Below are 24,807 nucleotides of genomic sequence, written 5' to 3' on the forward strand. Positions count from 1 at the left end.
ATCTATGGAAGATATCTGCTGTGAAAATGCCCCCCTCTCTACATCCACATGCCACTTGTCTCTGTCCCTTCCTCCCCAGAGAGAAATGTCATTCACTAGAACACAAGCAAGTGTGCAAGTGCTTCTACCCAGCACCATATAAACTAAAAGTTATCACATGGCGTCTTTGGGCACATTACACACACAGACACACATAGTCATATCCTAGGCACACCTGTAGATTTAACAAAACAGCACCAATCCTCATGGCTTCACTGACTTCCAGACTGTACATCAGCTGTGGGAAGCGGGGAGGGCTCTGGTTGTTGGGAGGGAGCACCTCGATGTACACAGTGCAGATGGAGTGCCTGCGAGAGAGAAGGGAACAGGGTGTTTAATGGTCCACACTACTCTGAAACTTAGAATGCATGTTTTATTTGTTTGCTGGGTTTACAGGACAAGAAAATTTCAACTTTTATAGAAAGCAGTAAAATCATGAAAGAATAAAACAGTAGAAGTTACCACCAAAATATAATGCCTTTGTGAAATTAGCTTAGTAAAAGAAAAAATACCGCCTCCAGTACCTGTTCCTACTATTTGGATGAATAGTGTAAATTAAAAAGCAGTGGCTGCAGAGGAGAGCTAATAAATTAACTTGCCTCAACTGATGATCCTATTTTTAATCTTATTTTTAGTAGTGAAGAAAAGTAAACAAACAAACAAAGTCTTTGTATAAACACTTGGTAATAAAACTTGTTTTCCAAGTTCTCTTCCAATTAAATCAGGTGAAGGAGTATTGATTAATTCAACACATAGCTACCCAAATGAACACACACACACATACACACACACAAACAGAGAGAGAGAGCACACATAAACAAGGGGTTGTGTTGTGTTTTATTAGCTCTGTATCTAACATCAATCACTGTGAATAATGTGAATATTTTTTTTTGGTTGAATGTCAAAATCATAAAGTAATCCTAGGGTAAGTTCATGGTAATAAACCTGGAAATGTTTTAAAATTTTGAAAATAAAATGAAAAGCTGAAAATTACCTTTAGTTAAAGCCTATAATGAGGGGAAATTTTCATGAAGGAAATAAAGTCACTTTATTATCATAAGTAAAATTTTTACCATTTTCACATCCATTCTTTCAGCATCTTCTAACACTGGAATTTTAGACAATGAAATTGAAGAGAGCTATAGGGTTTTATAAAGAGAAACACAGACAAAATAGATAAATGGAACACATAAATTTACAGATCTGGTCCTTTACCATGAAATTCATACAGTACTCCATAGGAATAGTCTCTGCTTCCTAAAATGTAGGCTTTATGAACTATTTTTTAATTGTATTTTTAAATTTAAAACATGTCAGTGGCAATTCCTGTTTAGGGGCTAGACTTTTCTTAAAATAGTAAAAAAAAAAAAAAAAACCCTTTTTATAATGTATTCCAATGACATATTTTTCTAGAAGTAACTAATCTAGTTTTCTTTTTAAATGTTTTAAGTGCAGACCACAAGCGTTGAGATCTGGGTGGCAGCTTGTCCATCCATAACACGCATGGGTGCAAGTTGCCAAGTTCTCTGCAGACAGATCACACACACTGTTAAGCATTTCTATTAAACTGGGGTCACTTCAAGACATTTATTACTTCTATTCATTGCAATGCTATTCCAAAGTAAACTCATTTTAAGTTAAAATACATCAGAGTTTTGGAACCAGTTAAAATGTCTGAATTCATTATCTCTGGTTTATATTTCGTGAGAGTGCCCTCCCAAAAATTAGTAATTTTTTTTCCTATTGATATATATTCAGATGGAGATATAGATGCCATGGTGAAGTCATTAAAAAGTTAATAGCTAAAATTTAAGGCTTAAAATAAAGGCTTAATTAAAATGAGTTAAAGCAGGGGTTCTCAACCTGTGGTTCATGACCCCTTTGACAAGCCTCTAAATCCAAAAATATTTACATTATGATTCATAAGAGTAGCAAAATTACAGTTATGAAGTTGCAATGGAAATAATTTTATGGTTGGGGTCACCACAACATGCAGAACTGTATTAAAGGGTCACAGCATTAGGAAGGATGAGTTAAAGTAATAATAAGTCACTGTTTATAAGCTTGTAAGTGGCCGGGCGGTGGTGGCGCACGCCTTTAATCCCAGCACTCGGGAGGCAGAGCCAGGAGGATCTCTGTGAGTTCGAGGCCAGCCTGGTCTCCAAAGCGAGTTCCAGGAAAGGCGCAAAGCTACACAGAGAAACCCTGTCTCGAAAAACCAAAAAAAAAAAAAAAAAAAAAAAAAAAAAAAAAAAAAAAAATAAGCTTGTAAGTGTTCCTACGAAGGCCAAATGACAGAAAGTTACAGTTTTTCTTTGTTGTTGTTTGTTCATTTTTTTTATTTGTTTGTTTTGTTTTATTGTTTTTGTTTTCCAGACAGGGGTTTCTCTGTGTAGCCCTGGTTGTCCTGGGCTGGAATTGGCTCTGTAGACCAGGCTGGCCTTGAACACAGAGATCTGCCTGCCTCTGCCTCCTGAGTGCAGGGATTAAGGGTGGGTGCCACCACCACCACCATCTGGCTTTTATTTAATTTATTTTTTTTAATACTAGTTTTAATGTTAATGAGTTCTATTTCTGTGGTGAGAATGGGGGGATTTTCATCCTCAGCTGGGCTAATACCTCTCACAACAGGCTTGGCAGTACTCACAGATGAGTCTCAGAAACTGGGTGCTATACTCATTTGTTTTTGGGAACAAGTCTGACTACTTACCCCAGGCTAGCCTAGAACTTTCATCTACATTGGTCTTGAGTTAACTCGATCCCATCTCTATCTCTGGCGTGTTGGGATTATGTTCATAAACCACCATCCCCAGACCAATTGTCAGATGCTATAGCCAGATAATGCTTTATTGGGCTGTTGCTGCCCCTCCCACTTTGTGATCTTGGGCTGAGACAGAGGACCACTCTGGTCCAGGGTGACTGCCTCTTTCATTTTCTCTTCCCTCTTTCTTTGTCTCATAATTCAGGGGGTTGGATTGCTAGTCACGCTTCCAACACCTTCTCGGGATTTATCTCTCAGACTTGTTTGGGGAAGATCATATTTCAGTCGCACCTTTTTCATCCTTCCTATCTGGGCACTCTGTTGTGGCGGATTTAATAAGTACCAGTCTTTTTGAGGGTTACTGCTTTATAAAATGAGATCTCCTCTTTATCCCTGATGTCAGCATAGTGTCATAGCAAGCATCCCTAAAATTGAATGCCTATAGCATTAACAATAAAATGATGACTTAAGGCTGTAATAAACAGCAATCATTCAACAGCATAGTTTAAGCACATAGTAAAGCAGGGCAGTCACTAGGTAAATAATAACATTTTATGTGAGTATTTCATATTTACATTTATAGCCAGTCCTAAATGCATAAAACCAAGCTTCTTTCTATCCATATTTTATTTTTGTAATAGGGCATGTATGATGCAAATAAGTTTCCATTTCTAAAAATGAAAATCATTGAGGTCTTATTATTCTTATTTTGTTGAAAAAAGGTTCAAAGCAGAACAAAAGAGGTGATGAATTTCTAAGACAGTTTTATGACTCAAAATGTCACACTGAATCACCTAATTTGAGTAGCTTGGTTTATAATTTTAAATAATCACAAAGATTAAGTGACTGAATTAAAGTTACCAAGCTCATTAACAACTGCAGATAAAATAAAAAGGCTTCTGAACTCTTTAGGTCTCATAAGAACACATTTTAAGAAGTATCCTGGAGAGGTTTTCTTTATTTATCTCATGGTTGTGATAGTAAAGGCCCTTGCTTTGTTACAAACGATGGTGTCTTATTCCAAATCCTCAAGTATTTGAAGTCTTAGACTTGGACTATGAAATTAGAATATTTAATTAGTTATGCCATAACTGAAACTCCATGATGAAGTGTATTTCTTTATTATAAGGGGAAAATAAAATATGAATGAAGAAGAGCCAAGAAGACGGACCTAATGCACTTTGACTTTGGAAACGTCATAATTTAAAAAGATAAAATAGCCTAATTTTGTATCACTATGATAATAATCAGTATGATTGTGCTTATGCAGTTACATATGACTACTTGTTTCTATGACAAAGTTATTTATATTAGTTTCTCTGTAAGACTTAAAACAGAGAAATCACAGTGGGTTTTCCTTTCTCCCCTCCCCATTAATAACCTGCTACAAAATCTGTATTTATAGCTTATGGATTCCATTTGACTATCTTGGCAGAAAATGCAGACATCTACAGAAGCAGAAACTTCATATTTCAGTCCAACACAAGAGAACACTTATCAGAGTGCTGTGGGATGCTCTGTATGCTGTGAATGTGTTGCTCTGATTGACTGATAAATAAAATGCTATTGGCTGGTAGCCAGGCAGGAAGTATAGTATAGGTGGGACAAGCAGAGAGGAGAATTCTGGGGAGTGGAAGGCTGAGTCAGGAGATGCTGCCAGCTGTCGCTGCCATGAGAAGTAAGATGTAAAGTACTGGTAAGCCACAAGCCATGTGGTAAGGTATAGATGAATAGAAATGGATTAATTTAAGATATAAGAACTGGATAGCAAGAAGCCATTAGGCCAAACATTTTAAATAACATAAGTGTCTGTGTGTTTATTTGGGTCTGAGTGGCTGCGGGCCTGGGCAGGACTGGAGATAACTCCAGCAACATCAGAAGAAGATGGGGGCAGAGGTTTAGATGCACAACCTCTTCACATAGGTAACACACAAGGACTCACAGACAAGAGGGAGCATTTGTGTAACTTCAGAAAAGAATAAAGATGAAAAGGGTAAGATTTGCACAACCAGAGGGAAGGATTAGGCAAAGAACAGAAGGAGCTATTGAAACTGGAGTATACAATCATTCCCTTCCATCAAGTTTGAATTATCTTGACAGTGGGATAGTCAATACATTCGAAGCAGGGCACTGATAGGATTAAATGTTCCAAGTCTCCTTCCTGTTTCCTCCCTGACATTTCCCACAATGCCTGCACAGACCTTTATAGCCAGTGCAAGACCAGTATCCCACCAGACCTTTCTTTACCTTTATTTCCAGGGTTTCCCCCACAGCATGAGCAATTTTAGGAATCCAATATATTTTTCTCAAAACAGATAGATGGCCTTCTGTTATGTCTTTATCACCATGTACAATTATTTTAAAGGGCATATATTCACAATGGAAAATTTTCTATTGGAGAACACTACTTAGTCATAGGTTAATTAAGTACTAAGTTGGATTCCATGACAAAAAAAATAAGATTATATGAGGATGCCATATCATGTGTCAATCATTTTATTGTCATTGAATGAGGAGCTGTTGGGATCAGTACTGTTTCCATACCAGATAGTAGTAATAATTCATTCCAGGATTAAAGAACATTCACTCAACTTAATTGAACGAACTTAATATTAACTCACAGACACCACTAGAGTAAGTGATACTTTAATTTTAGGACATTTTTAACCCTTTAACTTCTGTCTGCATGTTTCCTCTCATCAAAGCCCCATACAAAACAAAACAAAACAAAAAATGAAAAGAAAAGAAAAGGAAAGAAAAGAAAAAAAAACCCTAAGATTCCAGCGACGGATTTCTACTGCTGTCACTCTGAACCTCTGGACACTTCACTAGGACAGGAGTAACAGAAGCCTGAAGTCATTTTATACTGGGTCTGAGTCTTAATACCATCTGAATGTACAAACTCAAGCTGCCAAACTGAAAAAAAAATAATACAGAGAATGCCCCCAATTCTGATTGTTGCTGCCAAAGTTTTAAAGGCTGTTACTTATGGACATGTATATTATTCCATTGTTGCTGGTGGTATCAATCCATAGCTGTCTATACTTTTATGTTGGTAACTTTCAAATGTCATCCTCCTTCCAAAGGAAACATTGAAAGCAAAGCCTCCCAACTCCTGAGCTCACTCACTAACTCAATTTGAAGACTTAATTTCCCTGCAGAAAACAGTGAATATTATCCGGCAACAAACATTACATTATCCCTGCAGGTAGGAAGGGGGTGTGTAGATTTTATTCTCTGCCGGCCCCAAGTGGTGTCTGAAGAGTGTGTTGGTGATACAGTGGTGGGCATGACTGCCTTCCACATGTGATGTCTGATGACATAGTATAAGGCAATCTTTTAGCATCCAACCCATTTAAAAAAAATAAAAAGAAAGCTGATGTCACCAAGAGGACAGACACTCCCCTCTGAGGATGATGCTTTGAATGCCATTTTACTTGAGTAAAATCCTTTTACTGAACTAGCTTGTTGAAGCAGAGTTGAGCAATCTGCACACAGGAAAAAAACAAGTTGAGTATTCTCTGCTATTACTCATTAAGTGTAGCAGTAACCCCACCCTGAGCTTTGTTCTCTGTGTTTTCAGTCTTTCATGGTCCACTGTGGTCCCAAACCATTCAAAGAAAAAAATTGGAATAAAGAATTGCTAAGTTTTAAATTGCATATCATTCTGACCAGCACAATGAAGTCTGCCTCTTCCTTCTCTTTTCTGCCTTGGCTGTCAATCAGACACTCTCCCTAAAACCCTGCTGCCTATATGATGCCTCCTCTCATTCATATAACAGCTTTCTGTTGGTGGGACCTTGTTTCAAGTAGCCTTTCTTTTATTTAATAAAGACCCCAAAGTGTAAGTGTGTGATGCTGGCAATGGCGGACTATTATGTCACTACAATAATTGGATTTCATCATTACTATTACTGTGTTACTGCTCCTCATTTATAAAGTATATTATAAATATATGAATACAGAAAGAAAATGGCATGGATACATACAAAGTCAGCACATCAATAATTCCCTTTGTGAGTGATGTCCTGGTTGCTCACTGGAGGTGAGCCCATTACAAAGAAGGGGGCAGAACCACAATCCACGGGGTGATTTAAAACCCTTACATCATAGTAACTATAATATATTGACACATGTAAATCAGGCCAGATCTATTCAGCACGATAATGTCTTCAACTAATAAAATAAACTGAAGAATATTAAAGGCCTTTTATGAACTTTTAGCTGAAAATAACAAAAGGTGACTATTTTTTATAGTAGCCCCTTTCAGTATTGATAGTGTACAAATAAAATAATTTTCTAAGAACTATGGGACCTAGTAGGAGTCACCTTCTCTCTGCAGGTGGGGCGTTGTCCGAGGCCTGCACTGTAAGTGCATACGTCCGTCCCACGACCAGCTCCACTCCTGGGGCAATGCTCACCAGCCCGGTGGTCCTATTGATTATGAAGTCTCCTTGGGCGCCCACCAGAATTTCATAGGAGATCTCTCCATTAGAGCCTTCATCAGCATCTACTGCAGTCAGCTGGAATTGAAAAATCACAACACAAATCTTGTTAGGATTCAGCCTTTCGCCACTGTGTGGCTTCCCCAAGGGAACTGATTTCAAAGCTGAAGATAATATAGCGTGCATTTGGTGTGCAAATGTGTCCACTGCTTTTGCATTTTGTTGTAACACCGAGTCACTACAGGAACCAGTATTGTTGTTTTGTCCCTTGTGATCATGTTCAGAACAGTTTTTCAATATTGAAGACTGTCTTTATTCTAATTTAATAAAAGGAAAAAGGAAAGAAAGCCTTAACATAAAGTTTAAGAATTTATTCTTTATCTTACCTGCCATTTTTTACACACAAACACATATCATTGTGGTCTGAGACCAGGACAAAATGAAAGGGCAAAGTTTGTTTTATTTCCACTCTGCTTCTGTTGGCCTGTTTTCCCATCTACAGGGCTCTCCCACCCTAACCTCTTCCCACTGGCTTATGATGGACTGGTAAAGCCCATGTGGCAAAAGCCATTTTCTTTTAAGAAAAGAGAATTGCTTTCAGAGCCACAGAGACGACGGCACATAAGCACCTGTAGACCTGATGTGCACACATTCAAAATCACTTGCAGGCAACTGGTGTTTATTTATCGCCTATGAGAGGAGAATGACCATTGCTAATCCCATAAAGCAATATTAAAGCGATAGTGGTTTACTGTGTTGAACAAGGTTCCTCCACTTTTTGATAGATACAGATTTGCAAAGAGGGGAAGAAATAATCCTGGTAGGAGATGTTACTAACATCCTCTTTGTAAGCTTTCACACAATCCTATGTTCACGCAGGGTAGTATATGGAGGGAATAAGTACACGGCCTCGCTGTCCCCAGGAAGGGGAGCAGAAATTGTCTTTTGGATAAGGACAGCACATCCCTTCAACCAGTTCGCCCATGTGCCTCTTCTTTGGTCACTTTCTCTTGTGCTCTGCTAATACCTATCACTCTGAAGTCCCAGATCTTCCAAGTTCAGAGTCCTTCGGGGATGTGGTGAAGCCCGTCTGGTGCGCATTGCCGGTGAAAATGCGAATGTCGCAGATTTACCCGAGAGAGGCCATGTTAACAGATGGCTCATGTTTACTATCACCAGAAAATGCGAAGAAATTCTTCACATCCCCATTTATGACGGACTGAGGAGACACGTGGCCCATGTTCTAACTCTGATTCCATTTAATAAGGGACTGGAGAGACCGCTCCGTGGTTAGGAGCAGTTGCTATTCTTCCCGAAGACCTGGGTTCAACTCCCAGCACCCACATTATGACTAACCACCATCTGTCATTCTAGTACCTGGGGATCGGATGCATGTACCAGGCATGTAAATGATGTACATACAGCGTGAAAGGAAAACACTCACACCCATAGAAATCTGCTTTCTAACTGTGGCCTGTGTGTGTGTAGGTTAGAGGACAACTTTCGGCCGTTCGTTTCTCCATCACACGGGTTCCAGGATGAAATCCAGGCTGTCAGGTTTGACAGGAGACGCCTTTACTCACTGATCCATCCGTCTTGCCGGTCCTCTAACTATATTTTTAATTATTCACTGCACTTGGAGAGGCCGTGGGCACAGAAATAGCAGCAACAAAAATAGAGAAGACCAAAGGAAGTTGAGAGACTGGCATTAAGGATGCTACTTCCAGAGATTGGTCTTTTAGGTAGACAGATGTGGCTGCCACAGGGAAGACATTTCCTGAAATGATTCTGGGACTTACGTAGGCACGACAGACCATACACCTAAAAGCAAAGGAGAAGGGAGCTATTTGGAGAAACAGCCAAATGAATGATGTGTATTTGGGGAGAACTGGTCCTGTCATACGAAGTCATGATCTTTGGTGTGAGGATAAAATTAGAACATTAGAGGGTGGGGAATGAGGAAGAGATATCAGTTTTGATTATAGTAAATCACTTACACAAAATGTCTTAGGAAATCTTAATTAAAACTTAGCTCAAAGTGGATTCAATATTAACATTTTTCTTGGGAATTAAATTGGCTAAAGAGATTTAGTGATAAATGGCAGTGCATCCATTTATGAAGAGGAGCTGGGAGTGTGCTTTGGGGACACAGGTATTATAGATGGTCTTATTTAACATTTTTATAAATGAGGTTGGAAGGGAGGCAGGGATAGATGATAATTAAATTGAGGAAGGCACCCATGTGGGAGGTGCTATAAATATCAAACAGGGCTACAGAACACAAGTGTTAAGAACTCACCTAAATCTGCCGTCAGTTTACCAGAGATGAGCTCACCTATTCTGCTAATTCTGCAACTAACCCCTCAGAAACTATCAGCCTGTAGAAAGTTTAACAAGTGAATGGAAGTGATGAGAGTATGTTTAAGAGACTTAAACAGTTTCAAACAATCTTGATTGTCTCATTCTCTTAGTTTTGCCGTAAGAATTAACATCATTTTTGCACATTAGCAAACATTTCTTTTGAAGAAATTATTATCAGTAGTCTAGGATTAAATTAGGTTCATTTCCCCGGTAGGATTAGTATTGAACTACCCCTCTGAGTACCCAATCAATACCAACACTTTCCTGTATAAAACTGAAGACTCAACACATTTCTTTTAAATTCTCAGTGAAGGTTTGCTGTGGATGGCTCAGCTGTAGTCTACATTGTGGGGTTGGATAGAAGTACCAATGACATCTTGACAGCTGAAGTGCTCAGTGCCATTACAATACAGTGACTTGTGTCCAAAGTCATTAGGTGAGAGTGTAGGAAACACATGTTCTATTACGGGATGGGGAGAACTACCTCATAAATTAAAAGTAGATGTGGAAATGACTGACTATAGAAGACGCTAGTGTAACATCTCTAATGAAATGAAAACGAATCCTGACTTTTTAATGCTTTAAATGTTTTTAATAACTAAATGATGAATACTGAGCTATTTATTTCTTTTCCATATTATATTACAGTCCTTTCCATGAAGTTTAAGCATACCCTCCCATAATTTTGTTCTGCTATTTTTAAAATGTATGTATTCTAGAGGTCCCAGCCTGATTTGATCATTGATGATATGCCTTCCTGGGCATCCTGGGTTAGCTATAATGAGAGATTCTGTTTTTCATTGAATAGTTTATCAATTCTCAATCCATATGTGTGTGATGTTGACACTCGGCTCCTATAAGGCACAGTACTGAGGCTGAACCCTGGAATTGTGGATATTTCTGTTGGTCCTGTCTACCCTGAGCTGAGACCAACTTCCACACAGATAATGCAGGTTCAAGAATTAAAGCAAGTGTCATAGATACTGATGGCCTCATATACAGTTGTGTCCAACGTTGAATGATACTGAAATTTCTTGATACATGAATCAAAACTCTATCTTCAAAAAAGCTAATTGAAATTGAAAGTATGTCACTTTATGAATAATAATTTTAAATCATATATGAAGAGAGTTTTGTAACTGGTTATGAGGCACACTATCATGAGGAATAAGTTAGTCATATGTACTCTTCTTCTTGGTTTGTGCTGGGCACATACCTCTCTCCCCATAATGCATATGGCATCCTTGCTCGCTAGCCTTCATGCACTGTGCATAGACATGCCTCTCCAAACAAGCATCTAGTGACTTCAGATCCCTGCCTCCATTTTACTTTCCTTATGTCCTAATGGGAGACCAGAAAAGTGAATCTGGCTTGAATTGATTTTGGGCAAATAAGACAAAACTGTATCCTCCACTGAACTTTACCTTATCCCTGTGCATAATTGGGTGTACATATGATTAAAATTATATACATCATGAGAATGAACAAGGGCAACAATACATAACTTAATATGTCAATCGAGATGGAGAACCATCCAAACTCTGCCCTTGGCAATCAGATTCCTCCTTCATCTGAATTTCAGAAGATCAAGCTCCAAACAATAATCATGGGCCTGAATCTATTTCACTTAGGCTGCCACTTGCTTCCTTGCATTATATGCTGGTCTTTCCTATAGTTTGGCTTTCAATAAAGTTTCCTTTCTATTATTTGCAAATATATATGGGCTTTTGTTTCAATTTTTTCAATAAGATGCCAAAAACTTACAGACACCCAACTGTGACCCAACAGTCCATAACAGTTATGTTCTTGGCTCATGCCATGACCTTTGTGTAGAGTGATTGTGTCCTGATATCTTGGTATGTGGTAAATGTGATCACAAAGTCATCTAACCATCTATGGTTAATTAATCATTATAATGGTCAGAGATCTTAATATGAAGACAGTAGCATTACTTTTACTGAGAAATTGTAAGATAGTGAGTGATGAAATGCAAATGGCAGACTTTTTCTCTGTATTCATGTTTATATTTTAAAATTATATTTATCTAAATTTTAAATTGAACACATTTTAAAGTGCCTTACATGTTATAATATCTGCTATTGTCCTCTTTATTATCCAAGTTGACTATTTGAACCAGATGGACAGAAAATAATAGAGCCATTTGGGTAAGATTCGGTGGCATTTAGAACAATATTTGTTCATTAATGCTCAATTATGGCTCTTCTTACAATGAAGATAAATTTACAAAATAAATTGTAGATGGATGATATCCTAAAACATGTCAACTTGAGTTCAATAATTCTGGAAAATACTCCATTATTTCATGGGAAGAGAGTTATAAAAGTATGCTACACAAGGCCACGTGATAGTGGTGTTAACAGAATTAAATTGTAAACTTGATTGAGAGAGTCATAATCTAGAGGAATCATTCACTTCAGAGTGAGTCATGAATACTGCAAAGCTCCAAGGCAATGCAGAAGGAGCTACATGAAAACCAAAATACAAAAGTTCATAAATGATGCAGGGTGCTCTTCTTGGGGAATATACTGTTGGGTGGGAAAAAAATGCAAAAAAAACCCAAACAAATAAATTCATGTTGACATTTTGTAATCTCTAAATTTTAAAAACCAACATAATAAGAGGCTAACAAGTGATAGGGTAGATACAAAGTTGCTTAGGCATAGATTAGATTCCAGACATTATCTGAAAGATGCAGATATGACAGGAGGAAAAGGATAAAGAACAAGATATAAAGAACAAGACATCCCATTGTGTCCCACGTCCAGTGTAAGGGGGCTGCATCGATTAAGGGGATTTCCTGAGATTATAATGGACCTACGAAGACAAGTGACGATGGAGCCACGGTACTTGTCACACAGAGCATTGCTATAGGGGGATGATACTGGTGTGAACACTCTGTTCAGAAATGCCAGACTAATACCCATTGCTTATACATTTGACACCTTGTCACCCTTACCATAGAGTGTGTTCCTTCTGTACCACATTGCCAGCACAGCCTCACATGTGTGCATGCCACACGCTTGCCTTTGCCCTGTGTTGTTTGCTCATGTGGACGACGGTGTTTGCACAATGACAAATATCTAATGAAGCATTTCTAAGGACTTATCTCTGCCAAGAAGCAATGCATTGACTGCTGTGAACACTTCCGGAGAGGCCGACACTGAATTGTAAATTGAAGCTCACAATGAACCCATAGATAGCACTGCCAACAGGCTGATGAAACATTCCCTAGACTGTAGTAAGTCTTTGAAAACCCCTGTGCCAGAAGTAAAAGAGGAAAGAGTTGATTCATATGACATGTGCAGCACACACAGGACTCTCAAACAACATGTGCAGCACACAGGAGTCTCATAAGACATGCACAACATGCAGAGGAGTCTCTGTACTGTGTCCTCCATCATGGTTGGTTAGTGTTGGGTTTGGTATTTGGGGTTTGGAAATCTGGGGAGACTGACATGCTTTTAGTTAGGAAATATGGCTGCAAGAGGCAAATAATGGAAGAGAATTATTTTAATGTTTACTTTTTAACTTTACCTTTATTTAATTATTTGTATGCATATGTGAGTGTATATGTGTGGGAACATGTGTCATGCCAGGCTTGTGGAGGTCAGAGGGCAGCCTTTAGGATTTGGTTCTCTTCTTTTCACAATATGGGATTCATAGATTGAACTCTAGTGCTCTCACTTGATGGTAGGTGCCATTACTGGCTGAATCTTTTCATTGACCCATATGGGCCATTTTTAATAAGATTTTAATTTGTTTTTATCTTCTCAGTGCTTGCTTGCATGTATATATGTGTACCACACACATGCGTGATGCTTTTGGAGGCCAGAAGGGGGTAACAGATACCCTGGAATTGGAATTCAAAGCTGTCATGTAAGTGCTGGGAACTAGATTTGGGTCTCCTGCAAGAGCAGCAAGTACTCTTAAGTACTGAGTCATCTGTCCAGACCCCATAGGACTTACCTATGAGGATGAAATGATGGACAAAGTCCTTTATACTCTAAAATAGGAATCAAAACTTTGCACACCTGATTTAGGTAACAGAGTAGATACAGAGACGAGGAGTTCCGAACAAATTATATGAAAAGTAAACAAACAACAAAGAGTGAAGATTATTTGTGAACTTGCAAATTCTTATAGTTGTTTGGTGTGATAAAAAAGTATTTTCTAAATTATGTAGCACAAATGGTTATTATTAATGATGAAGTGGTTGTGTTCTAGAGACTCCTAACTAGTAGAGACAGACTGCTAGAATATTAACATAAAATCTAAGAGATTTTATATATATATATAAATGTGACTTTCACTGAGAATGCTTCTGTTTTCCTTAGAATTTCAGATCCCCTCAGAGCGTTATTTATTTGAATCTTAACAGGAGACAAATTTCAATCAAACAATAGACCAAAAGGGACAAAGGTAGACAAAAAGATTGTATTGTGTTTCTGCCTGCTTCCAACCAAGTCATGCTGAGACTCCATTTTCTGTTTTGAATTTTAATAGACAAGCATTCTATATTTCATCCATTGTTTCTTGTTTGGTCTGTTTGTGAGAAAATAAGGAAAATAATTCCTTAGGAATGACATTGTAGGTCACGAATTACCTTTACATTAAGGGATTTGTGATGTTCTAACTTTCTCAGACAGTAGTTTCTTTGTTTATTTTAATTCAATAGAGCAAAATTTTGTATGCCAACACTCTATTATTGTATAGTTTTGTTAGGCATACATTACTGCATAATATAAAGTTTGAGTTATAAAATTATTATACTAGATTGTGATTATCTCAAAACACAGAATTTTCCCTTTACAAAAAACCATTTAACATATACTTAACACTTGAAATTATCCATTCTGATTGCGTCACTAAAAAGAGATATAATTTCTCCATTGAAACAAGAGTACAGTAATATTCTGTATCTTTTCCCTTCAGAGAATTTTCCATCTTCAAAATTCTGTTCCTTCCTTTACATCTGGCCTGACTGATATTTCCCAATTGAAATTAATCTTTTATAGCAAAGTCAAGCCTGTTGGAGACAAGACTTTAGGCAATGGTGGTTTACCATAGCAGATAAACTCCCTCCCAGGAGATGACTGAAAATCCCATGCCCTGAAGTAAAGCAGATGCAGAAACTTCTCATGAAAAGTGACATTAAAGATTGTAAATAAGAGTTGATGACCAAACCGTGCTGACATCATGAGTTACACAAGCTGAAGCAAAACCACATCAAGCAGATGAATCTAGATATGTTTTTTTTTTTTTAAATATTTTTTGAGGATCAAAATTGAAACTCTTGAGTGAATATAATGTTCAAGTTAAACATACAAATGAACAAGTAATAAATCAGATATTATTAAGGAAAACAAAAACTGCATCAGGTGTTAGAATGGCATGGATCTTTACCTAGAATTCTTGGGACAGTTGTGGAGACTTCTACAATTGGTAAGAGAAGGCCAACTCAGCTCAGCTCAACTCCAAGTGACATCAAGATGGAATTTAGAGTTGAAGATCAGAGGGAAGAAGACAAAAGCTGAAAACTTATTAACAGGAGACATCAAAAGTAGGGGATCTTTGACCAGGTGACAGGGGCAGGGGTGGAAGACCTTCATCAGATTTCCAGGATGGAATCAATCTCTCTCTGACCTGGGATTCTTGCTAATGTTTGGCTAGCCAGATCAGTGGTAGGGTCCAAAATAATCAGTGCAATAGAGCATGGGAGAGTTTATGTGAATTGAGCTCAGCAAAGAAACATCATGAATATTCAAAAGTTTAAGTATCCCAAACAGTATAAAAACACAGATGGATCCATACTTCATAGATTGTGGAAAATGAAGAGAAAACTTTGAAAGCAAGAAGAATAAAAATTCAATTTACAAAAAAAGAAATAACATTAAGTTATAAGACTACTTCTCACAAACAATAAAAGCCAGGAATAAAACATATGCATGTTGCTGTAGGGGATTAAAAAAAAAACCCAACACTTCTCTTTAACCAACTACTCTGCAAAAAGTACTCTAAAAATTAAATATAAAGAGATCTTCTAACATTGTAGATAATAATGATGCCAATGAAAAATCAGATAATATGATAGTTTCAATAAATACAGGAAGATTAGTTAACAGAACTCAATATCTAGTTCATGATAAATTTTCAGCAAGCTAGGAACAGATGAGAGCATCCTCTTCCTTATGAAAGGGCAGCTAGAAGCAAGTTCACAGTTCATAGCTATTTGTTGGCAGAGGGCTGACATTTCTTTACTAGTATCTGGAAGGAGAAATGCTCACCTGCACTTTTCCTATGAGTTCTGCAATGGGATGTGCTCATTGGCACAGACACCTCTGGTGTGGCTTGGACCATTCCACACCAAGCTTCCTCCTCAGACACAAATGGCTTGTACTACAGTACTGATTCTCTGTCTCTCTGGATAACAAAACTTTATACATGCAGGATAGTGTCTGATTATGCCAACCCAACAGACAAAAACCAGAATCACCTGAGAGATACTTTAAAAGCCATTTGCTGGTAAAGTTGAGAAAAGTCACATGGTACGTTCAATAACCGAAGGATGTTGTGCTAAAGGTCTATAGTATGTGCCTCCTCAACTCTTTGTTGTAATAAAGGATTCATTTTTCCTTATGCAGCTAATAAAGATGAGTAGATGTTGATCTCCAGGACAGAAATGTGAGCTGGGAAAATAACCAAGCCTGATAAGGTTGATAATTATCCATGGAGACAGAGTCACCAGGAGAAGAAGGTATGCTGCAATTGGGAAAGACACACATTGAGGGTTTCTGCCAATATCAATAAAAGCTATAACCAGTAGAAGACAGAAACATTTTTTTTGGCAAAATGTAAATATTATAAAACTAGATGAAAGCTGCCTGAGGGTGATAGTGTGCTCATTGCAGGAAATTCCAATTGTTTTCTGGCTGAAATGTATTGTGGAATGATACTATTTTACTATCTAGTTTTATGCTCCAGACATCACAGACTTAATTTTGTGGTGATAGAAATAACAATTAAAAAAAGATCTTACGTTCTGTGTCTATACATCTTAGAAGAACAAAAAAGTGTCACCTAGAGGTCTTATTGACATTTGTATATGAGATATATGGTCTTGCAACCTTTCTTGAAGCTACGTGAACTTCGTCCTGGATCTGAAACACCAGCGATCTCAAAGTTAGAGTCTTTGGATCCAATATCATTTCTGTTGATCGGACAAATTGAGTCTCTGAAGCTTAAACGTATACCAGGCTACAGTCTATGCCTCAACTGTTCAGTATATTGTAACAATCAAAGATGATGTACTCCTCATGTAGAGTATAACAATGTATAGCACCCAGTTATACATCTATCATGAGTTAGATGCTTAAGTGTAAGTTAGCACATGCCACTTATGTCTTAGGAACTGTCAGAAAAAGAAAACAAGGAATGAAATTATGAGAAGACATTATACTGTGGGGTTATTTTAAGTGCTTGCTTCCTTTTCTCTGACAATTTCAAAATCATGTATTAGAATTTTATTGATTCACAAAATATTTATGTAACATGAATCTTAAAAGGTCTTACTAATAAAAACAAACTCAGGGCCATGTATTGGGGTGAATGCTAGCAGATCAGAGAGACAGAACACAAGCCACGGCTAACCTTACCTCGCCAATTCCTCAGTTGATCTTGTTTTCTCAAACTGGAAGCCTCTGAGTCCTCATCTGAATGGATCTCAGATGAACTGCTGCTCAAAGCCTAAAAGCTTAACCGGTCTCTGGTTCCTGGTCCTCATGTCTTATATACCTTTCTGCTTCCTGCCATCACTTCCTAGAATTAAAGGCATGCGTCACCATGCCTGGCTGTTTCCAGTGTGGCTTTGAACTCACAGAGTTCAGATGGATCTCTGCCTCTAGAATGCTAGGATTAAAGGTGTGTGTGCCACCATTTTCTGACCTCTATGTCTATCTAGTGGCTGTTCTGTTCTCTGACCCCAGATAGTTTATTAGGATGCACAATATATTGGGGGACACAATATATCATCACATTTTTACTGACTCTGAGACTGGAGACAGAGATCTGAAGATCTTGGATGCTCTTGAATTCTCTCACATTCAGCTTATATTTTTATTATATTAAATAAAGAGTTGTTAAACTAGGCTTTCATCAAATCCCTCCCACAAGCATCAGCAGCCCACCTGTACCAGGATATTCTACTATTTTTTGAGGAAAACCCAGATTTGAAAAGCCAAATCTAAACTACTTTTCTGCCCAAGGTAATTCTTCCCAGACCAATTAACAGATTAACTGACATGCACACATAGCAGTCTGAACTTGTACCAGGCACTGCATTCTGAAACATGCAGATTCAAAAGCTAAGCAAAGCAGGAACCCTGGGAAAGGTGATGGCTAAGTAAAAACTCTGTAACAGAAGTGTTGTCATACAAGAACCAGTCTGCTATATAGACAGAAAAGCCCTTAACAGTAACAGTGTTGGAAGAACAAGGCAATATATATTTAATGTAGTAAAAGGAAAGCAAATATTGCACTCTCCTACCATTTTGAACCTCTCTCCAAGTAGAAATGGTGTCCAGATGCCTGAGGCAGTCATTGCACCTGTGTTCATAACATCTATCTCTGCAAGAACGCGTATTTGCACCTGCCTTTGAATGTTGAGCATCCTGACAGAGTCATAGAGTTCTAATTATCCATGAAGATCTCCTGTCTACCTGATCCTTAACAGGTGTCACACAGATTGAGGACTAAAAGAAAAGCTTTCGAGTTTGACATTTAAGGGCACACTGATGGGATGTGTGGCTCCACATGAATGTAGCAGTGTGGGATGAGTGAAGTTCAGGTCATACAGTTCAGAGATAAAGGCAGACAGAAAGAAGACGGATCACTGTAGCTGCAGACACACGCATTGATGCATCTGTCCAGATAATTTTGTCAATGAGGGGAATGAACAGAGTAAGGCAACATAATGAATAGCTGGAGATACGGCTTAGCTCATAGAGTGCTTGTCTAGCATGCACTAAGCCTTGGATTCCCTGTCAACACTACAGGAACTCAACATGGTGGCACCTCTCTGTAATCCCAGCATTTGATATGTGGAGCCATGAGGATCAGGAAATCAATGAGACAATCTACTACAGTGAGTTCATGGTCAGCCTAGACTGAAGACCAAAAGAATTCTATCTGGGTATAATGTTTAGATTCCAGCCTAGACACAGAAGACTAAAGAGCTACTTTAAGATAATACTCCCCAAAGTTTGGTTCATTACTCACTGAAGACCAAAAGAATTCTATCTGGGTATAACATTTAGATTCCAGCCTAGATACAGAAGGCTAAAGAGCTACTTTAAGATAATACTCCCCTAAGTTTGGTTCATTACTCATTCATCATCAAGATTCATGATGGTCTGTTAACAGCATTCAAGAATAAGGCCGACACATAAACCCATAGCTGTAGTTCATAACTGCAAGCTTTGAGATAGTTCTGGCTTCTCTCTTTATGTGCAACCTATCCACTTCCTGTAGGCTAGGACAGCCACCATCTAATAAAAACATTGCACTCAGAGGTGGATCTGGGCTTCTACAGGGCAAACAGGCTTAGACAAATAGACATTACGATAAATGAACTTGTAAGGAAGATTCACTTTTTGGGAGGTTGCTGGCTCTCACCTTTGCCTTCTAAGACCTTCACTCACAGGACATCAGGATATTAAGCAACAAGCCAAGTGGCTGATTTCTGGGAGGCTGGGGGTGTCAATGGTGAGAGGAGGGAGTAGAGAAATGGGTCAGAACCTCACATGGCATTTGCAGACTGGAGTTCTGGATCCCTTTGCTTTGTTTTAAAGTTTTCTATCCCTGGGAAATCAATTTCATTTTTATCTCTAGTCTCTTGCTGGATGATTTACAGTCATACAGTTCTTTCAGCACACACCAGGAACAACATTACAAATACTAATTATGAACCTTAAATTCTTGGCTTTTAAATAATTAAGAAAAACTTGAAGGCATATAGACACAAACAACAGTCTATCTTCATAATCTGCATGGTTCAGGGAAATGCACACAATATAAATCTTTAAATGCAAAGCAAGATCTGTTTTAGAAACAGATACATAAGGGAAATTAACTTTTGTAGACCTCAAATGCCGGAAATAAGCTTTTGATCCCTGAGGGCAAACATTTTTGAGCTATGCTTCACCACATAATTACTATCGTTTTCTTAGTTAAACTTTCCCATTCCCTGCTGGCTGGTTTTCTATATAAACTTACTTTTATTTCTAATTACATCATTACAGAGATGAGAATCAGGTCTAATTAAATAAAAACATGAAAATAATTGTCATTCCCTTATCTGCTACCTTTGAAAGATGCCTCTTTAAAGAAAAATGTGCCTGGTCCACAGATTGACTAGAAATAAAGGGGACGCGCTAACAAGTCCCCATCCTGCACCTCCATTCGCAGACACTGGTTTCTGTCAGTCTTTTGTCTGAAATACATATATTCAGCACCTACTCTGTTAATCAACTACCACACACAGGTACTACGGATAAGCAAGTGTACTAATTATAGGTCTGCTCTCGAAATAAATGAGCTGGAACTAACCCCTCAGTATGAGAAGTGCCGCACAATATGTGAAGGACATTTACGGATCCATGCAAAGCCTTTCCTTCATGATCATGGACATAGAGAACATGCAGAAAGATTCTCACGCACAATTGCAGTATTCCTTTTCATATGACCACAGAAATTCCCAGACTGAAGAAAAGAGGGGATATATGGCTTCCTGTTCATACTGCAGAGTGTGGATAATGGTTCATCAGAACATGCATTTCTTGCAGAGGAAATTTTCCTGGCACATGCTGGCATTGCAGCACCAAATATAGAGAAAAAGGTGATGAACTCTGAAAGTTTGGATCTGAGGCAAGGAAAAGAGGAAAACAAGAAAATTTCAGATGTTTATAAGGGGTCTGTCTGGATCTTAAATAGAGGGTAAGGTATACATGGAGTATAAGTACATGTGTATATGTCTGTGCACATGGGCAGGTGTGTATGTGTGTGTGTCTGTATACACATACATGCACAGGTTGTATGCACATGAACATTTACATGTTTGTGTACATGCACAGGTGTTTGTGTGGGTGTGTCTGTGAACATGTACAGGTATGTGATTATGTTCATACATGCACAAGTATGTGTGTATGTACTATGCATGTGTGTGAGTATAGATATACAGGTGTGTGTATACATGCAGAAGTGTTTGTATTTGAACATACGAGCATGCATATGTTCATTCATGTGCTTGTCTTTGTAGTTCATGTGTGTGTATGTATGTGTATGCCTGTGTGCATGTATGTATGTGTGTCTACGTGCACACGGATCTATATGTGTGTGTGGACACACAGAGTCAGCTGACATTCTGGTAGAAACATTTCCGCACCACATCACATTGTTGACGATGAAGTGTTCTGTTTCCAAGACACAAGGTTAGGAGCGGCTTGATTCTTAGGAGCAAACCACTGATGACCAAAATGAAAGGGTGATGGCTTAGGAGAAAAAGAAAGTGAGAGAGCACAGAGAAGACAGCCAAGCATGAAAACCATCTAGGAAGAAAGAGATCAAGAGGAAGAAGTAATTCAAGGAAATTAAAATGGGGCAGTTGGGGATGGAGGCCAGAGACAACATTAAATGAAGAGTCAGGGACGCCATGAAGACCACGCTGCATCCACAGGTGAGGCGTTTGGCCAGTTTTCAAAAAACTTGACCTATCTATCTCATGACAAACTATGCACCAACATTTAACCCTACTTATTTTGTCATTACTCAGTATGTATAAGTCATTTACAATAATTTGTTGCCAGATCCTGTAATGAGTATACAGGATTGTGGCCTCCCTGGCCTGAAAGTGACTTAATCTAATCAGGTTTAACCCTCAGGGTTGGAGAAGGTCTAGGTCTCAGTCTCTTTGTGGTTGCACGGCTGAACCCAATGAACTGAGCTTTCGGTGCTAATCACCTATGTGTTGCCCTTTGGGAGGCACATCCAGAAACTCGACATTGAAGCTTAGAGGTTGTCTTCCTAACAAGCTCCCCAGAAAAATGTTGAACAGATGGCTTAGAAAATACTGGAATCAACTACACTTTGGATTCTTAAAAATCCTCATAGATTGATATTATCGAGTCTTTATACCCATATTCCAAACAGTCAGAATACTAAAAGAATTTGCAAATTGGCTTGTAAATTATTTAAATGTGAGCACGTAAAATGTGAAAAACAATCGAGGGCATAATTTTGTCTGATTCGCATGTTCTCAAAAGAACCATTTACTATCTAATCTAAAATTTCTCTCCTGTAATGATTTGATTTTTAATCCAGACATGCAATATCTAATATGGTAACCCACTGATTTATTAATGCAATCTTTTATATATGTCAACAAAGGAAGCTTAACCCATTTCCACAACAGTGAAAGGTAATGTGAATATTTAAATTATGTGATGCAACAGTAATTAATCATATTCAGTAAGCTAACATTTTAAAAAACCAAGCATCAGCAAGTCAAATAATTATATGTAGTAGCTACTTCATACCCCATATATATACATATGTGTGTGTGTATTATATGTTCACTATTAGCATGTGTGTGTGATGCATGAATGCATGTGTGCACATTTCTTGTTGTGGTTCAGTCCTTCTACCATGGTTTCTGGGCATCAAACATAGGACATGTGGCTTTGTGCATGAAGTGTTCTCACCCACTGAGCCATCCTGTTACCAGTCCAGGATATTTATTTTTATTTGAAACACTAACATCAACTAGAAAATTTCTAAAGCTGGGCCATTTGTATGTCTGAAGGTAATTTTCATTTCCCGGGAGAGCAGTGTGTGATGCTCTAGAAAGGCCTGCTGCAAGTATATCTCACATTCAGTGGAGTTACCTGAATGACACTATCCCCAGGACTCATGTCTGTGTAAACATAGACATCATAGGAGATTTCCGGGAAGGTTGGTGTGTTATCATTTGCATCCATCACTCGGATATTGACCACAACTGGTTCACTTTCTTGTACACCATCAAATGCTGTTATCTGTGGAGAAACAGAACATATTTAGTGGAGAAGTCACATAAACATAAGAGCAAAGAAGTGACTCTAACAAGCTAATATTTTTCATGTGATTTAAAAATATGCTAAGCTTTCAATAAAACAAACTAATAAGATATAAATTACAAATATCCAAAGTGTATCAGACTTTTAAGAAGCAGTTACTGAGGACTCCACATATGGTTACAGGGATTTTTAAATAATGAGATATGGAATGGTTTTAGAAGCTTACATTGGACTAATGACATTGATGACTCTTCAAAATTAATATATTTGTTTTTGAGACAGGAATCCTATAGTTCCATCAGACCTCAAACTCATTATATAGTTGAGGATGACTTTGAATTCGATCATCTCATATTCCTACTTCCACCTCCTAAATATTGGGATGATAGACATGCAACATCATCACATTTGATTTATGCAGTGATGGGGATTGAACCTAGCACCCCGTGCATGCTGGACAAGTGCCTCACTAACTGAGCTACATCTCCAGTCTCAGTTAAATTCATTCCCTAATGTATAACTGAAAAATTTTCCTCATGATAATAGAATTTGCATATGAGACAATTATTTCACAATCGGCATTCTTATATTAATTAAGAAACTGAAGGCCTTGGATATACAATATAATATTCTATCAATATGTAAAATGGTGATATACATGATTCATCAACATTCATTACTCAAGATAACTTAATTACCTTATTGACACGTTAGAAGTACCTAACACTCATGAATGCTGCAGCCATCTGTTGGCCATCTTGCCTAAATGACTTTGAAAATCTACTACATATCTAAGTTGTAATTGTCATTTGGGGCTTTCTGGAAGCTACGGTCATCTGCAAAGTGGGCTCTTCCAGAATGAACTCCTAAGTAAGCCCCATAACGTGTGCCCTTGTATCATCCACTTTTCTCTTTTGCTTCGTTTAGGAATTTGGATATAATTAAACTTGCTCTGCTCTCCATGATATATGGTACATTTATCTCCTACACTGTGATAAATGGCTACAAACCACAACTCTAATGACCTTCGTTCCTCCTCTAATAAGTCAAACCCAAGGTCTCTGTCTCACTATTACTGACATTCTGGGATGGATATCCAACAGCACTCATTGTTTCCACCAGAGGATGTCAGGAGCACCCTCCACACATCAACATGTGCTCTCTGGAGGAAGGAAATCACTGCTAGTTGAGAACTACCTGCTTCAGACAGCACTGAAATTGAAAATGCATCCACACCACAATAGTTAAAACAATGCTTTGTTTGCTGGGTTTCACTTTATATCATTCACTACTGTAAGGCAAAGATGGAAAATATTTTTCTCTAGTGAGTAAATAATAATACTGTTCTCCAATGGCACATTCTCCAATGGCACACATTTATACAGTAAAAGGGAAAAATGAATGTATTGATATTTTCTCTTCTTCCTGACACAGCATGTTTTTACCCACAAATCACTGACCTTATCAACTTTAATATCAGTTTCAACTGTGAGAATATAAACATGTGAAATATTTTACCAGAAAGGTATATGTTTGTTGTTCCTCCCTGTCCACAGGCTGAAGTAGCGTTAGGTAGCGGGTGATGCCGGTGGGTGTAACAGTGAAGACTGAGGTGTAGTCATTCAGGAAAAGGTGGAGCTCTGGATCTTTTGTCTTTGAAAGAAAATATATCATTTACAATGGTGATCACACAATGGACTTTTAGTTCATTGGCCTGAAAATTAAGTCTTGAAATTTATTACAAATACATGTCATTATATTAAAGACTCCTAAAGGAAAGGAGATTTTTGAGTAGCATTCACTCACAAGCAACCAAAGCCATCCAAGAACATGGGCTACAGAGTACTAAAGTGTTAGCACAATTAATGTAAAACAGGAAAGACTACAGTAAGAAAGAACAGGAAACAAGCTAATTGAATGTAATTCTGCTGGTCATTTGATACAAAACTTTCGGGCTGTATTGTATCCAAGATACAAGAAATAATAGGAAGAAAGGAAAATTGGAACCTAGAATTTCAGCTGTAAAATTTTATAGTCACTTCATTTATAGCAATAAACTGAACATATGCATGCT

General features: G+C 38.0%; 1 protein-coding gene across 11 annotated transcripts in view; it reads right to left on the minus strand.

Moving 5' to 3' along the window:
* Pcdh15 (protocadherin related 15) overlaps window positions 1–24,807 on the minus strand; it is a 1,435,070-nt gene that overhangs the window by 274,226 nt on the left and 1,136,037 nt on the right. For all 11 annotated transcript variants that reach the window (XR_008219809.1, XR_008219808.1, XM_052744717.1 and 8 more), the window contains 4 exons: window positions 24,252–24,386; window positions 22,563–22,712; window positions 7,130–7,323; window positions 215–347 (listed from right to left, as the gene is read on the minus strand). Coding sequence is in view for 9 of the 11 variants with exons in the window: in XM_052744717.1 (XP_052600677.1) it covers window positions 215–347; window positions 7,130–7,323; window positions 22,563–22,712; window positions 24,252–24,386 (612 nt within the window). In the remaining 2 variants the exon portion in view is untranslated. The remainder of the gene's footprint in view (window positions 1–214; window positions 348–7,129; window positions 7,324–22,562; window positions 22,713–24,251; window positions 24,387–24,807) is intronic.

The sequence above is a fragment of the Peromyscus californicus genome, unplaced genomic scaffold (assembly GCF_007827085.1).
Source record: "Peromyscus californicus insignis strain IS unplaced genomic scaffold, ASM782708v3 Scaffold_19__1_contigs__length_69161282, whole genome shotgun sequence".
Lineage (NCBI taxonomy): Eukaryota > Metazoa > Chordata > Mammalia > Rodentia > Cricetidae > Peromyscus > Peromyscus californicus.